This window comes from Euphorbia lathyris, chromosome 2 (assembly GCF_963576675.1).
Source record: "Euphorbia lathyris chromosome 2, ddEupLath1.1, whole genome shotgun sequence".
Classification (NCBI taxonomy): Eukaryota; Viridiplantae; Streptophyta; class Magnoliopsida; order Malpighiales; family Euphorbiaceae; genus Euphorbia; species Euphorbia lathyris.
The window spans coordinates 127,297,917-127,315,568 of NC_088911.1; the positions used below are offsets into that span (position 1 = coordinate 127,297,917).

At 38.7% G+C, this 17,652-nt stretch overlaps 1 protein-coding gene across 7 annotated transcripts; it reads left to right on the forward strand.

Moving 5' to 3' along the window:
* Positions 1-7,077: 7,077 nt before the first annotated feature.
* LOC136219885 (uncharacterized) lies at positions 7,078-11,254 on the forward strand. 7 transcript variants are annotated; one of them, XR_010684320.1, is made up of 7 exons: positions 7,078-7,529; positions 7,738-8,175; positions 8,314-8,538; positions 8,686-9,511; positions 9,635-9,695; positions 9,875-10,017; positions 10,943-11,254. XR_010684320.1 is itself a non-coding variant. In XM_066007459.1 (6 exons), the coding sequence occupies exons 3-6, from the start codon at positions 7,804-7,806 to the stop codon at positions 11,016-11,018; spliced, it is 816 nt and encodes a 271-aa protein (XP_065863531.1). In that variant the 5' UTR covers positions 7,078-7,232; positions 7,352-7,529; positions 7,738-7,803; the 3' UTR covers positions 11,019-11,254. The 7 variants fall into 7 exon arrangements, 1 of the variants encoding a protein (XP_065863531.1); XR_010684319.1 differs by having other exon boundaries at positions 8,686-8,837; positions 9,407-9,511; positions 9,635-10,017; XR_010684318.1 differs by having other exon boundaries at positions 8,686-9,695.
* The last annotated feature ends 6,398 nt before the right edge of the window (positions 11,255-17,652 follow it).

Genomic DNA, 17,652 nt, shown 5'->3' on the forward strand with positions numbered 1-17,652 from the left:
GTGGAATGGGAGTTTCTCCGATTAATGATGCAGAAGATGGTTTTTGCAGAACGATGGATCAGCCTGACCATGCAATGTGTCACGAAGGCCTCTTACACTATTATCAACGGCCGAAATTCAATGGGACTGATTAAGCCAGGCCGAGGCCTCAGACAAGGTGACCCAATCTCCCCCTACTTGTTCTTAATTTGTGCTGAGGGTCTATCGGCGTCACTATCAGCAATGGAAGACAGAGGTCTCATTCATGGTTGCTGGGTTGCACGGTTAGCTCCCCCTATCTCCCACATGTTCTTCGATGATGACAGCTATTTGTTCTTCAAAGCAACCAGAGAGGAGGCTATGGTGGTTCAACAATGCTTATCACAATACGAAGCCGCCTCGGGACAAAAAGTAAATTACTCTAAATCCTCGATTTCGTTTAGTAAAAACTGCAGGGCTGAAATACGAACCACCCTGGCGGTTTTACTGGGCGTCTCAACAGTTACAACACCAGGCACATACTTGGGCCTCCCGTCTCTAGTTGGAAGGAATAAATGTCAAATCTTTCAGTATATCCTGGACCATGTCAGAGTTAGAGTATCAAGTTGGAAGGCGAAGTCGCTATCAAGAGCAGGAAAGGAAGTCCTAATCAAATCGGTTCTTCAAGCTCTCCCATCCTATGCAATGAGCTTATTCCTCCTTCCTCAGACGACCTGTTCCGAACTTGAGAGAATTTTGAACGCTTTTTTGTGGGGTTCAAATGGCGAACAAAGGCGTGGTATCCACTGGAAGTCATGGGGAAACTTATGTAAGGCGAAAAGTGAAGGTGGCATGGGATTCAGAAGCCTAAGGCTTTTTAACACATCGCTGCTAGAAAAACAGGGTTAGCGGCTGATAACCAACCCAAATTCCTTAGCTGCAAAGGTTTACAAGGCAAGATACTTTCCAGATTCCTCCTTTCTGAACGCCGAACTGGGGCAAAACGCGAGCTTCATATGGAGAAGCATCCTAGCAGCGCAAAGTTTGATTTCATCCTGTGCCAGAAAGATGGTCGGGACAGGAACAACGATAAACATTTCGGAAGATCCGTGGTTGCCGGATGCGACAAACCCTTATATCGAGAGTTTCCCCCTGGTTGATATGCACTGTGTGATGGTTGATTCACTGCGAATGGATGACACCACATGGGATATTGGATTAATTCGAGGTATTTTCACTGACAGAGATGCAGACCTAATTCAGCGGATCCCAGTGAGTATTCATCAATGACCTGACAGGTGGGAATGGATACGGGAAATAAGAGGCAAATTCAGTGTTAAAAGCGCTTACAGATACCTGAGAGAATTACAAAGCAGCTCAACTGATATGGCAGCAGATACCGTAGATTGGAACCAAATCTGGGCACTTCAGACACCCCCCAAGGTCAGGAATTTCATATGGAAAACCCTCTCGGGATGTTTACCTACTTTACAGGTACTGACGGCTAGGCGAGTCGAGGTTCCCACGACATGTCTGATGTGCGAATGTGCAAGCGAAGATGTTTTCCACGCACTGGTGTCCTGCAGAAAGGCAAGGGTGTTCTGGTATTGCACTGGTATATCAGATCTAAATGGACGTTGCTCTTCTTTCCGTGATTTCTAGAAGCTCGTCGGTCAGGACTTCCCCTTACAGCTCGATACGGTAGCAGTGGGCTGCTGGTTTATCTGGTTTAATAGAAACTCCCAGGTTTGGTCCAACTCCCAATCGCCCCCAACAGTGTTGTTTGATTCTGCGAATTCATACCTGAAATGTTGGAGGGAGGCGCAGCTGCAAAAATCCCCTCCGGAAACGTCGGGCCCATCGATTATTCGCTAGTGCAGACCGCCTACTGGTACGCTTAAGGCAAACGTCGATGGAGCAATATTCTGGAATGAGAGAACAGCGGGATATGGCTTCGTGATTAGAGATTGTTGCGGTTCCTTCAAAGCAGGGGGTAATGGAGAATTACATTGTCAACAGGACCCTCTTATTGTTGAATCTCTCTCAGCGAAGGAAGTTCTGAGTTGGATAAAATCAGCTGGCTACCAGGACATTATTCTCGAGTCGGATTCACAGGTGCTAGTGTATGCGTTACAACGAGAAACTAGCGGCAATTCGACCGTAGACATTATCATTGATGATTGTAAATCCCTGTTCAGGGATATTCCTCACTCTTCTGTTAATTTTACCAAAAGATCAGCGAACTCTGCGGCTCATATATTAGCCCATGCGGTTGCTCTAGGTTCTGATCCCCGGGTGTGGCATTCTGAGCCTCCCCCTTTTCTATGTAATGCGCCTACTAGCGATCAATAAACGCATCTTTTCACTAAAAAAATGAAGGAATTTGACCAATGGTATTAGTATTTGTTAATGTATGATGTTTATTTTAAGGCTTAACACCTCATTTGCCTTCTGAATATGTCCAAAAAAAATTGATTGCCCCCTGAACTTTCAAACTATCTTGATAGCTCCCTGAAATTGCATAAAATGTTCAATTAGTCCCATGAGCTTGCATAAAATGTATTAATTAATCACTCGATTGCAAAAAGAAAGTAAGTATTGCATACGTCTTTAAAAAAAAAAGTAAAATATTCAAGGTCGGGGTACGCGGTTCTTATATTAGAGAAGACAAATTTTATAGTTGAGCAAGTAATAACTCCATTTTTAATGTATTTTATGAATTATGTAATAACAATCTAAGACGTGTACAATACATATTCCGCATTTCACTTACTTTTTTGCAACCGAGTGATTAATTGATTACATTTTACGCAAGTTCAGGAGGTTAACTTAACATTTTATGCAAGTTCGGGAGGCTATCGAGATAATTTAAAAGTTCAGAAAGGCAATCAAATTTTTTGAACACGTTCAGGAGATAAATGGTGTGTTAAGCCTTATTTTAATGATATGTTTACTTACTGACTTTATTTATATGACAATGAATTATTAACATTTGATATGTACCTAGTATATTGACTTTATGATATGACATATTTGGTTTCATAACGTGGCAAAATGGTATTAGTCAATTTATTTGTAACAAGGGTGTTGTTAAACCCAGCCCCAATTTCCCACCCCTAGCCCCGTGAAAGGACGAAATTACCCTTTCATGGGTTTTGGGGTGGAAAAAGCTATTTTTTTTGCTCTCTCGATACACGGGCGTATGGACATCACGCCTCACCTCATGGTGGGGCGTGTGAACATCACGCCTCACCGTGTGGTCGGGCGTGATAGCCCCACGCCACACCGTGTGGTCGGACGTGTGACTATTACGTCCGACCACACGGTGAGGCGTGGGGCTATCACGCCCGACCACACGGTGAGGCGTGATGTTCACACGCCCGTGTATCGAGAGAGCAAAAAAAATAGTTTCTGTATCCCGTACATAGGCCGTTAAACCCGTAAATAGTCCGTTAAGCCCGTAACTACATAAATGTACTTAACAAATAAAATTTAAAAACATAAAAATTAAAATAAACATTTATAAACGTAAAAGAGTAAATTTAATATCTACAACAAAAAGTGTTTAAATATATGAATGTCTACAACAAAAAATCAGCTCGCCCGACGCCACGCATCCATAAACTCATCCATCTCCCTCTTAATGCGTGGAACATCCTCGTCAGATCGGTGGGTAGCCGATAGTTGGGTGACACGCCACAACCAGCTAACCCACTGCAAAAAAATAATAAAAAAGTAACAAATAAATATTAAAAATTAAACACATATAAACTAATACTAAATAATAATAATATTAAATAATAATAAACTTACAAATTCGCTGTTGGCGCGAGCATGCTGTACCGGTCCAGCCTGTGGTGCATGAAGGAGATGGGGATGCGAATATCGCCTATACCAATCCATATAAGGAGGATCACAGGCAGTGGGATCGTATCCAACTGGTCGGCATCTCCTCCGATCAATGCCCCGAGCCGATGGAAATCTCCGCCAGGTGTCCTCAACTGTGACTAAGGAATGCGTGAGCCTGTACGATAACGACTTCCATGGTCGTACTGCTTTATCAGGTCTAATACGCTCAGCTGGGATAGGCTGAGTATATCCGACCTGTCGCATCGCTCGATCGGGCATATACGGCTCGACGATGTCTCTACACCGTATCCAACCGGCGTAGGACACTCGAATCCGATCATCATCGGCGACAGGACCATAAGGCAACCACGTAACCTAAAAAAAAAGTAATACTCAATAAAAATAATAATATACTATAAATAATACTCAAATTAATTCTAAAATTTATTAAAATACCTCTACCGCCGTCATACGGTCCAGCTGCCCGCGTATGGTATCTAGTCGGGTGGTCGTCTTGCCTGGTACCCCGACCTCCTATCTCAGTGCACGGGCATGGTCAGCTGGGATCAAGTGAGCTCCTCTATGCGGCCAGAAAACCGGAAAATACTCATATATCCATGCCTGCAGTAGGGTCAAACATCCGCATATACCTGAACAGTCTCCTCTGCTCGCTATCCCCAGCTGCCGGTACAACATGGCTAGTGTAGCAGACCCCCATGATAGTCCACCTGCCCCGCTGACACCGCTGTAAACCTCAGCAAGATGGGCCGGCCTAATCCTATCTCCACTCTTGTCAACAAACAGAGTGGATCCAAGCATAAGCCACATCCACGCTATGGCCCGAGTAGCGTCATCCCTACCCTCAGCGAGAAGCCCCTGTACAGCCCCAACAAATACACCTCCACTTGCCCATAAATGACTAGTCGGCAACAGAAGCTCAGCCTGACTCACCCCAAACATCATCATGCACATGGCATGAAGCGAGTCAGTAGGGGGAGACTCGGACACCATCGGACCGTCGATCGGGATCCGAAGAATCTGCCACGCATCATGCAGCTGGATAGTCATCTTCCCGAACGGCATGTGGAAGGAGTTCGTATCAGGCTGCCACCGCTCCACGAACGCAGTCAACAGCGGAGTGTCGAGGTTCCTGAACATGGCATGTAGAAGGTGAGACAAATCAGTCCTCTCGATCATCTCCCTCAGCTGTAAAATGACACATATACAATTTATACAATTACTGAATGTTTTTTATGTTTATAGTTAAAAATACAAATTACAATAAATGTTGACACACTATATTATTCTCACCTCGGCTGACGCACCAGACAACCACTGACACAAATCTCGGCATGTTGCTGATCTGTTGTAGCATGTCAGAAACGACCGAATCTCTCCTCCCAACATCCGTGAGGCAACATGTCCTAGAAAACTAGGAATCACGGAACCATCACCATCAACCGGTGCAGTAACTACCCAGCTCTCGTCCTCACTAGCTTTGGGACGTTTGCTTGTCCCTGATAATTATAAAATTATACTAAATTATACTAAAAAATACTAAAAAATTATACTAAATTATACTAAAATTATACTAAAAAATACTAAATTATACTAAAATTATACTAAATTATACTAAAATTATACTAGATTATACTAAAATTATACTAAAAATACTAAAAAATACTAAATTATACTAAATTATACTAGATTATACTAAATTATATTAAAAAATACTAAAAAATTATACTAAAAAATACTAAATTATACTAAATTATACTAAAATTATACTAGATTATACTAAATTATACTAAATTATACTAAAAAATACTAAAAAATTATAGTAAAAAATACTAAATTATACTAAAAGTATACTAAAAAATACTAAAAAATACTAAATTATACTAAAATTATACTAGATTATACTAAATTATACTAAAAAATACTAAAAAATTATACTAAAAAATACTAAATTATACTAAAATTATACTAAATAATATTAAAAAATACTAAAAAATACTAAAATACATGTACTCGCAAAACGACCTCCTACGCGCTGGGTCGGCTGTCTCCCTGGGGTCGGCTGCTCATCGCTCTCCTCAACCTCGCGATCATGTGCAACAGCGGACTGTCGCACTGTCCGGGCTGCCACATCCAGGTAGTCCTGAAAAGAATCGCTATCGGGCTCTCTGTCATCAACGGGCTGCTGCACAATCGATCCCCTCCTCAACTGGTCAGTCGCAGCCCCTCTCAGCCTACGACTAGATACATCTATACCACGCAATCTCGTTTGGCGTGGTGTATCATCCTCGTCGTCCATATCTAGACGACGAGCAGATGACGGGATGGATTTCCCACCCCTAGTAGGCTGCTCCGTCTACATAAAAAATTACACTAAATTAAGAAAATTTTGCTAAAATACTACTAAATTAATAAAATTGTAAATAATTGTAAATATACTATAATTATAAAATTATAATAAATTATACCACTACACCATAAATGGTCTGTTGCAACGTAAAACACATGTGTTGCCTGCCATGTGTTGCACTTTTTATAATTTTTTTGGATCTTTTGCAAGACGGTTTATTAAATGTTGCAAATGACATGTCAAACTTACATCACTCTCGTTTTTTGGAACACTAATTATGAAGTGTTGCAAGAGATGTGCCAAAATTAAAACACTTTTTATGTAAATCATTTTTCTTCATTCAAATAGATGCAAAATGACGTAGTTTTCCATCTATCATAATTAAAAAAATGTCATATACTCATTTGACCCCTTACACTATAACTTCAAACTCAATTAGTATCTTAAATTATTAAAATCATCAATTAGGTCCTTGAACTAAGCAAAAATCATTAATTGAGTCATCATCCTATCATAAAATTAGTAACTGTAATTATTTGATATGTACTCTAATGATCTCTGTGTAGGCTAAAATAATTTTTTGGAAGAAGATCTGAAACTGTTCAACCGAATTATTTTCGTTAAGGACTCAATTAATGGCTTTTGCGTAGGATAAAGACTTAATTGATGATTATTACTTAGTTTAGGAACTTAATTGATAATTTTAATAGTTTAAGGTACTAAATTATTTTGAAACTTTACTTTAGGAAAATCAAATTGGATGTTATGTCAAAAAAAATAAATAAAAATTTAAGTGAGAACACTTTTGTATTCGTGAAATTATGGAGGGAACCAATATTTCATTTCCCCCTAAAAACGACCTAAAATTTTGGCTTCCCAAATAAAAAACCTAAAAACACATCCGTACATAAATTTCTCTCTCAAAATTTCTATTCTCTCTCAATGCGACTCTATCATGGCTCGCCTTAGCGAAAATGGTGCCGAGATCATTCGGATTAGCCGGTCCGTCCTTGCTGTCGAGGTTCCCTTACTCGTGCCCTTCAATTCTTCTGTCGAGGTAAGCCTTGATCACTCCATTTGTTTTTTCAGCGTTACAACTTCTATAATGGTTATTTCAGCACTCATCAAAAAGCATGGAGTTTCTGGAATTTAACTGTGCTATTTTATCATCATAAGACTACCTTGAATCAGTTGATGGCCGTAAAGGTAGATGCAGAAACTTCAATGAAGAGAAAAAGTTGGCGAGTTAACAGTGAACATTCATCTTGTATTGGGCCTTCATCTCACAAAGGTTCACATGGAGTTTTTGGCTCCAAATCCCGATTGAACGATTTACCATCTCCGGGAACCCAAGGTAATCCCTTCTAATTTCTGGAATTTACATGAATCATTAGAAATTATTGTTGAAATTCCTCTAAGTTTTCCCGCGAATTTACTTTGTTGGCTTTTTTACGGTTGATTGAGATTCATCTGTTTAACTTAATTAGTTGATACTTGAGAGAGGTTGCCTGGTTTTCTGTTTGGTCTAGCTAAGAATCTTTTGTTGCTTATGTTCCTTGTAGGTATTGGATGCAACAAAAGAGTAAAGTTTACAGACCTAGATAGCCATAAATTACAGGAATCAGTCGATGGTCGTAAAGGTAGATGCAGAAACTTCAATGAAGAGAAAAAGTTTTGGAGTTAGACCAAAATTTATCTTTAAATTCTGGTACTTTACCAAAATTTCTGTTATGTTGAGGGCAATCATACACCAAGCAATTATTGACAAAGACATACCACTTCCTGTTGGACAAAATATAGAGAGGAATGGTGTTACGAAGAGGAACAAGATGACATCGTCTTTATTGAATTGGAAAGAGCCGCCTCACAGCAGTAATGAAAGCAAGAATGTTATGTATGGAGATTTGAGTAACTTAGAAGACCCATTTACATTTTTATCTGCACTGGAAAGAGTTGAAGCTTGGATCTTTTCTCGAACTGTTGAATCTATTTGGTGGCAGGTTCTATCTTTTTCTTAATCTCTCAGTATTCCTTTCGTGATAGACATGCAATAGAATATGGTAGAATTATCAGAAAGCTGAATCGCCTCTACATCAGATAAACATTGGTCTAATTCTTTTATCTTGTTTCTCTTATAGACTCTCACTCCACATATGCAATCTGATGCTACAAAAGAAATTGATAGATTACTTAGTTCAGGCTCAAAGAAAAGCCTTAAAAGGAGTTCAAGCTCTGTTGACCAAGATCAAGTTAACTCTTCTTTAGAACTTTGGAAAAATGCATTCAAGGACGCCTGTGAGAGACTTTGTCCTGTTAGAGCAGGCGGACATGACTGTGGCTGTTTGCCTGAGCTGGCCAGGCTGGTAAGTTATCAGTTTCTCACCTTTATGCACCTATTCCTTCTTTGACAAGTTAGAACCACCTTGTTGTTTGAATTGCCTTTTTGTTATCCCAATTTTTTGAACTATGCTTTTGTAAACTACCACTTACCTTGTAGTGTTGATCTGCAGAACGCAGTTGAGAATGACAATTATGCTGTAGGAGCTCAAGTTTGGGATAAAATTTCCAAGCAGGGGTAGAGTCTCTAGCTGTGTCAGTGAAAGCTCTGATATATGAGAAGCCACAATATGCATTTCGTTTAGGAGAAAAAATGATACACAAGGTCTTTGGCAAAGCATGCTTACATTGTTTCATGCATTCTTTCATTTATTGCAGCTTCACTTCCTATATGAGGTCTAGTTTTTTGCTATGCTTTTGTAAAATGAATCAATGCCATGATAACACATCTTTATATAGATATTTTGATTAAGCCATTCAGGATAATTTATACTACATTCTTTTGTCATGTTTCCACGAGCCATTGGAGAACATAGAGCTTACACTCATAACAAACCCCAATATCTATATGTTGACTCTTTTTTCACTTGAATAGCTTACTTGGTTAATGTATCCCTTCATTATCAATTCCAAAAATTCCATATATATTCTTCTTTCCAATAAGTTGAAATTAATCTCTAGGGTTGGATGAAAATGTTGTGTGCTGTTGCATTTATTCTTAGTTTGCACATTTAAATCATTTTATAACAAAAATAATAGGAAGGCCTAGATTGGTCCATGAATTAAAATAGTACATGAAGAATGAAGAATAAAATGTGAAGTTCGTGCATCTCTTTTTTTGCCACTTTTCTATCTTCTACATGTTCTAATTTCAGGGCAGTATTGCAATCTCAGGCTATCGTGTTGTAGTTTGTGTAATCAATATCCTCTGAGTCAACTTCATGGATGAAAATTGCATAGGTGGAAAAGTAACCTCGGGGTTCTATCCGCTCATATCTGGTGAGCTTAAATGTTAATCAAAAGACTGAAAAATTCCTATTACATGGGTTAACTTTTAGGCTGCACTTAACCATGAGCATTGCATATTTGATCATTCCTATGTTTCCTTTTTTTCTGGGACAGATACAGCAGGAGATTTAATCCCGAAATATCAAATGCCTTAGTTGCATATTATTCCTGAAGAGTATGTATGTAAATATCTACTAATTTGGACTTGTTCTTGTCAAGCCGAGTAATTGAGCTTGAAAACCCTAAAATGATTTCATTGCTCCTCATATACTTAATGATAGAATCCTACTCTTCTTTAAGCGAAAACATACAGATAGCTTATTGTGATTTCTTATAGCCATTTGTGCTTTTCAGGTTCTCCAAGATTTCCTTAATCAGAGCAAAGAAAATGATATCTTCAAACATAAATTGTTTGACATTGATTTTCAACTTGAAGACTTTAGAGACTTGATAGAGGATTTAAGGAGTATTAATGATGAAAGTCAACTGCCTTGGAGGTAATAAAATCTGGGTTGTTGCATATTCAGATTTGACCATTCGTATGTTTCCTTTGTGTGCTTGGATTTTCTTCAGTCAAGCTGTTGAGCAGTGGTATATTTTACCATGTCAAAAGCATCATCATAAGAAACTAATATTAAGCAATACTTGGGCCCATTCTCTAGTGAGCGCCCAAGCTACTTGATTTCGATATGGTTGAGAATGTTAGCTGCTTGTTGCATTCTTAATCTCAATTTAACATAAAACCTTATGCAATAATAGTTCATTTAGCACTGGCCATTCGAAATTGTCTAATTTATCAGTGAAGATGTGAATTAAATAACTGATTAGACCAATGTAACCTTTAGATTGCATTAATTAGCATAGCATGGTTCCACTTTATCAGAAAGTTCCTTCTGTTCCTAACTTGATCTTCTCATCAAAGGCGTTTTGTTAGGACTTCAGGAAAAAAAAAACACTTGTAGAACTTTGGTTTGCATGGTCTATGAGATAGCATTAATGTAAAACTGGCTCTGTTAGGCCTGCAGTAAAATTGGAGCTGCTTGATCTCAACCAGTGCTTAAGAAACTCTCTGGTTTCAAAGATGCATGTTGGAGATTCTTAAGACCCCATAAGATTCGGGGAACAGCTCTTGGTTTCAACCTAAGTTGGGTGTATTCTTTTGGTGAACTAACCACAAATTGCTTTAACATAATTCAATAATTTATCTCTGTTGGCATTTCTTTGGTAGCTAAAGCATTAATCGAGAACTCAAGCCTAATAAAGTGATTGTTGGTGTTGAAGGCGTTATCTGGCCTTTTTGCTCTATTACGGGAAATGCTTATATAGTTGACATCAATCAAATTTATGATAACGAAATTGACAAGTTAGCTATGATATTTCTCATTAGTTTTTTTATGCCTAATGCTTCTGATGCCTATGTAGAGGGATTAACAAAGATAAAAAAAACCAATTGCAAAGAGAAATGGAGGAGAAAATGAAACAAGCGGATAAAGAGTGAGGAAGAGCTTGACGTTTGGTAGAAGTTAATTCCAATCTCAACATATATATGGTGACATTTCAAGTGAATATGAGAATGTTACGGTCTTTTCGAAGGAGTTTGAAGGATATATTACATTATGACTTTATTATATTCTTTTCTTATGTATTTTTGGATCATGTGAGAATTTTAAATTTCAGTTAACATATTGACCTATTATGGTTTCTTAATTGCAATTAAGGATTTCTTTTATGCTATTATTTAAATTTAAAAATTGTTATTATATTATGGTGTTATTCAAAAACTGTTTAAATGTCAAAGAAAAAGTGTTGCTATGAACATAAGATAAAAGAATTGTTTGAAAACAAAAATGTAAAATTAAAAAGTATTAAATGAAAAAAATGTTAAATTCAAAAGTGTTGCAATTCTATATAAAAAGGGTTCCACCTAAAAAATAATGTTGTAAAAAAACCTGTTGCAATTAAGTTTAAAAGTGTTGCTTATTATTTTATTCGATAATAGTGTTATCAGGTCTATGATTTAGGCAACATTTTCATTTTAGTTGCCATTGGGTAGGAAAATGTTGCCACAGATACGTGTAGCAACACTTATATTGGTGTTGCTAAAAATGTGAAAAAATGTTGCAAATGACATCTTTGGCAACGTGCAAAAATGCAACACATTTTTTTGACCAAAAATGTTGCCTATATGTTTATAGCAACACAATAATGACTTTAGCCAACACTTGTTCGGTGTTGCAACAAACCATCTATGGTGTAGTGTACTAAAGTTTTAATCAATTTATACTAAATTTATAAAATTACCCTAAATTAATAAAATTGTGAAAATCATGCTAATACTATACTAAAATTACTAAAATTTTAAATAATATAAATTTTTATTAAAAATCCACGTGGGCGTAAGGGAATCACGCCCTAACCACTGGTAGGGCGTATGAGTATCACGCCCTACCAATGGTGCGGGCGTGATAGCACCACGCCCTCCCAGCGGTTCGGACGTATGAGTATCACGCCCTACCGTTGGTGCGGGCATATGGCTATCACGCCCTCACCATTGTTAGGGCGTGATACTCATACGCCCGAACCGCAGGTCGAGCGTGATACTCATACGCCCGACCTGCGATTCCGGCAAATTTTTACAAACCCACACAGATTCATTTTTAGCTCAAAATCAACGAAATAAAGCGGTGAATCTTACCACTTTATCTTTTCCTTTACGTCTTCTGTCGCCATCCATGATTCGGTTCACTGTGTTGTCCGGATTTGAGCAAAAATCGTTTAGGGTTCTTGAGAGGTTTTGGATTTTTTGAAATTTAGTGCAAATGGTAGTTCGGTCAATTCTAGGGGCTAGAGGTGGGAATTAGTGGCTAGGTTTAGTAACCCACGTTCAGAAAGCCAATCAAATTTTTTGAACACGTTCAGGAGATAAATGGTGTGTTAAGCCTTATTTTAATGATATGTTTACTTACTGACTTTATTTATATGACAATGAATTATTAACATTTGATATTTACCTAGTATATTGACTTTATGATATGACATATTTGGTTTCATAACGTGGCAAAATGGTATTAGTCAATTTATTTGTAACAATGGAGTAAAAGTAAAAAGCGTTTATTTTACAATGAAAAATATCACATTTCTCTACTTACAAATATGTAAAACTAGAATGACACTTCTATAATCTTCACATACACGAAAAAATATTTATACTTCTCCTAAAAAGATAGAGATTCATAATAAAATAAATTTTTAAATATTAGATTTGTTTACAAGTCTAAGTATCCGTCCGATCTAATTAGATTGAAAAGTTTGAAAAAAAAAATTTTGAAAAAAAAAAGTTTGAAAAAAAAATTGACATTCAACCAAGACAGGCCTAGTTCGTCAAAGTCCGTATATTGCTAAATCAGGCTTAGAATTTATAAAACAAGGTGGATTGGTTCGGCTTGACTCACTTTATTAATAATAATTATTAAATTTATATATTAAATATTTTAAAGTATACATTTTAAAATTTTATGATAACAAAATATATACTTTTTTTTAAGTAAACCTTATTCTGGTTGAACAAATTTTCTTTTTAAATCCGAGTATGAACCCAACCCTACTATCTAAATCAATAGTTGTGGTGATTTGAGTTGAATATTTCTAGATGAAAACCTTTTGGGACGGATTTGAGCCCAATCTAACCCAATATGGATGTACTATATATATATATATATATATTAGGGTAACGAGCAATTTCATTACTGAGAATCAATTAAATCTTTACATAACGCACTTTCTAACCAAGTGGGAGCAATGAATGAAACAAATCTATTAGCATTGGAACGGACATTGCGAGCAATGGCATGAGCAACCCCGTTCGCTAATCTAGGAACAAAAAATACCGTAAAATCACCACGGTTTTTTAGAAGATCTCTACACTCCTGGGTAACGCTTCCAAATTCAGAAATGTCCAGTTGATTAGAGTTTACAGCAGCAACAACATTCTTACCATCTGTTTCAAAGCTGACATTCTTCCAATTTAGACTATTAACCCAACGAATACTCTCATGCAACGCAACAGCTTCTACAATCTATAGCTTCAAAAACACCATCAATAACGGTGCTAAAATACGCAATGAAGGAGCCATCACTGCTGCGTATAACAGCCCCTGTGCTACATCTGCCATCCTCGGTGAAAACGGCCCCATCAACGTTACATTTAAATGTATCAGAACCTGGCCGAACCCATTTGCTGTTACCAACAGCCCTCCCCTGCACCTGGCCATTATCACCTCTGCTTCTCTCCTTCCGCCAGTCTTCGAAAAATCTGCAGGAAATCGGGATTGCAATTTCCGGATTTAGCAGTAGACTGTTCTAGACCTTGATGTTGCGTTATGACCAAATCGTCCATAGTGTGAGCGCTACAGATTCCAGGACACTACAAATCGCAGTGTCGCACATGTGAATAACACATTCTTCTATAGTCTCCCATTCTTCCCCAGGCTTAGTTAGGCCAACAACCTCCCAGCATTTCGCTGCATACTGGCAACCCGAGAACAAGTGCCATCCGTGCTCCACATCAGTGGTACAGATTGGACAATTGGTAGGTAAATTCACATATTTGTCCCATAAGCGAACACGAGTAGGGATAGCTTTGCAACACAATTTCCACAGAAAGAATTTTACCTTAGGAGGGATATTTAAAGACCACAGCTTCCGCCAATACTGCTGAATAGGTTCACTGAGCCTCCCATTTTCTAAGCACTTGTACCCAAACTTTGAAGAGTAGAGGCCATCTTTAGTGAAATGCCAAATAAGCCGATCTTCACTCATTTTATACGGAACAATAGTGTTGCAAATAATGGTCGCTTCACGGGGGTTGAACCACGCCTTCACCTTATTGTTATCCCACCGATTCGAACCTGTTTCAAAAAGCTCTCTAACACGGGCTTGTCTGTTTTCTGCTGTAGGCACAGAAATCGGGATGAAACTGACTTCACTAGCCAACCAAGGGTCCGTCCAAACTTGAATCGACCCACCATTACTAACCTTCCATCTCAGACCCAACTTAAGCACTTCAATAGAGCTCCATACACTCCTCAAAACGAAACTAGGATTAGTGCCCAATTTAGAGGAAAGAAAGTCTCCCCGCGGGAAATATTTTGCTTTGAACATACGACTCACCAAAGTATGGGGGATATTGATTATCTTCCACCCCTGTTTTCTGAGTAAAGAGATATTGAACTCTCTAAGGTCTCGAAAACCCAAACCTCCCTGATCTTTGCTCACACACAATCTGCTCCATTTGAACCAATGAATATTGCGATTACCATTGTCCTTTTTTCCCCACCAGAAGGATTTCATCATCTTTTCCAAGGCATCACATATGGTTTTGGGAATAAGGAAGGTGCTCATACAGAATGTGGGAAGAGCATGGGCTATGGCTTTGAGCAACACATCCTTACCGACGATAGACAAAAATCTGCTTTTCCAGCTGCTAAATCTTTTCCTTAGTCTATCTTTGAGAAAGCTGAAGATGGCACACTTGGATCGACCAATCAGAGATGGGAGCCCTAAATATCTGCCAGTGTCAAGGGGGTCGAAACCTGGAGCAATGTACTGATTTCGAGTTTGTCAGCAGGCAACACATTGGAGCTAAAGAAGATGTCGGATTTGTTCAGGTTAATTGCTTACCCTGAGGCTTGATAGGGGTCAAAAACCCCTATCTTTGGGTACGGTTTTAGGACGGGTTTTAGAGTTATTTAGTTAATGAGCGAGCAATTCTCGCATTTAAATGCTTTTGTGTGAGTAAGTTAGAAATTGGAAACGTTCTATTTACTTTTCGTCGTTTAGGCTCGTTTTATGATCAATTTAGGCAAATACGGCCGAAATAGCATGCATAGTATAATTCCGTTATCTTTTGAAGCTAATTGGTCCGTCAAAAGTCGCACCAAACGAAGCGTTTGCTCAAAATAAGCGATTGACGGATCAATTTAGCTTTTAGACTAATGTTATCTGGAGTTTCTATACGTGCGCAGGTGTAAGTTCGGGCGAAAAAGGACATCAAGGATACTCGGCAAGAATCGAGCGCATTTCGGGCGAAAACGCTCGACGAGCAGGGCCCCGTGGGCCATTTCTGCTCGCCGAGCAAGCCCCTAGAGGCCTACTCGGCGAGCATGAGCTTGCTCGCCGAGCAGCCCGCCCTGCTCGGCGAGCAGCCTTGCGGGAATTGGTCAAAAAGACCAATTCCGCCCCCACGAAGCCACGATTGGCCCCACGTCTTCCTACACCAATAAGGACACGAAAATAGGTCAAAACGAGGCCCGAGCCACGTCTATAAATAGGATTTTTCCATTGTAATTTAGATATCTTTTCGTTTTTGTAAATTATCTTAGCTTCCCCCTTGTAATTCCTCTCCATCTCCTCCATCTTCTTCAACCTCCATTGAAGCTCCCTCAAAGCTTTTTCTCGAGGAATTATCAAGGTCCGTCCTTAAGATTAAGTCGCCAGCTGCAGAGTAAACAGGTTCCCTGAAAGGGATTTTTGTATCTTCTTTTATCTTTCCTCGTTTGTACTCTTTGATACAGTTGCCGAACTTAACTTATTGTATCTTGTGACATTTATCTTCGCATTTAATAATAATTTAGCTCTTGTTTTGTTCTATGATTATTTGTCTAATCTCTGTCTTACGCTTTATTCATTTGGTTTAACTCATTCAAAAACTCCAAAATCTAGTAGGCACATATTGCGAGCTGAATCTGACCTAGTCAGAGCCTAGGAGATTGACGACCTCTTAGTTGATTAAGCGCCAATTTACTGAGCCTTAGACCTAGTTTCGGCCTTAGGGAATCACGCGCTAGAAACCTCAAGAGGGTAAGTAGGGTTAATCGCCTTGAATACAAGTGACTCAGATTAGGTTTTTATTCAATAGACCTAATAATCTATCTTCATTATTATCGTTCATACCATGTTCCTTCGGATAATTGCATTAATGAAAGATCAATTAGGAGTAGACTAACTTAAACAAACCAACTCAAAACCCCCCTAAGCCTAGATAACATTTGAGATCGAGTAGCTCGGTACTTGCAGAAATAAATCCTGTGGACGATAACCTGGACTTAACCAGAAATTTATTACTTGATAACGACGGGGTACACTTATCCCTTAGTGAGTTCTCATCTCTAACTTAGGTGAGGGCGCATCAAGGCTTTTCCATAGTCTGATAGGATATCTGCGATCACCTGGCTCTCTTCCTTTGATCACCTGGCTCTCTTCCTTTGAAGCACCAAAGAATAGGAAGCTGTCATCGGCAAAAAACAGATGAGTGATGCTCGGAGCTCCAGCACAAATCCTACAACCCCGGATTCTACCTTCCAATTCAGCTTGAGCCAACATATTAGATAAGACTTCAGCACAGATGATAAACAGATAAGGAGAGAGGGGGTCACCTTGCCTGAGCCCTCTGCCAGGTGTAATAGGACCAATCAACGAGCCATTAACCGAGGAGTAGGAGACTGTAGTGACACATAACATGATCCAGGAAATCCACTTCTCATCAAAACCCATACGAACCATAACAGATTGCAGAAAGCCCCAGTCAACTCTATCATAGGCTTTGCTAATGTCTATTTTCAGAGCAACTTCTTTCTCCTTGCTTCTATTGTTACGTTTCATATGGTGAATACATTCAAACGCAATTTGAACACTATCCATCAGGGACCGGCCAGGCACAAAAGCAGACTGACTATCAGATATAATGTTAGGCACGAATTTGACTACATTTTAACGTATTAAATATGATAAATTAAGGGTGTTTTATGTTTTATTACAAGAAAGAAGGTTTTATAGGTGCTTTTGTGCAGATAAGAAAGATTAAGCCAAACAGTTTGGAAGCAGCCTGTTTCGCACATGCCATGAGGAGATTGAGCCATTCTTTGATCCAACGGTCAAACGCCGGAACTTCTGATGATGGACAACGACAGGACGGGAAGTAGGTGTGGTAGTAGCTGCAGGAAGAAAGACGGATAAGAGCAGTCCGAAAGCAACAAGATGACATGAAAGTTCGACCCTTGGGTGTTCAACGGTCAAAAGGCTCTTCACTACTTTTAGCATTTTAGATTTATGAACAATTGACTTGGGATTGTGAT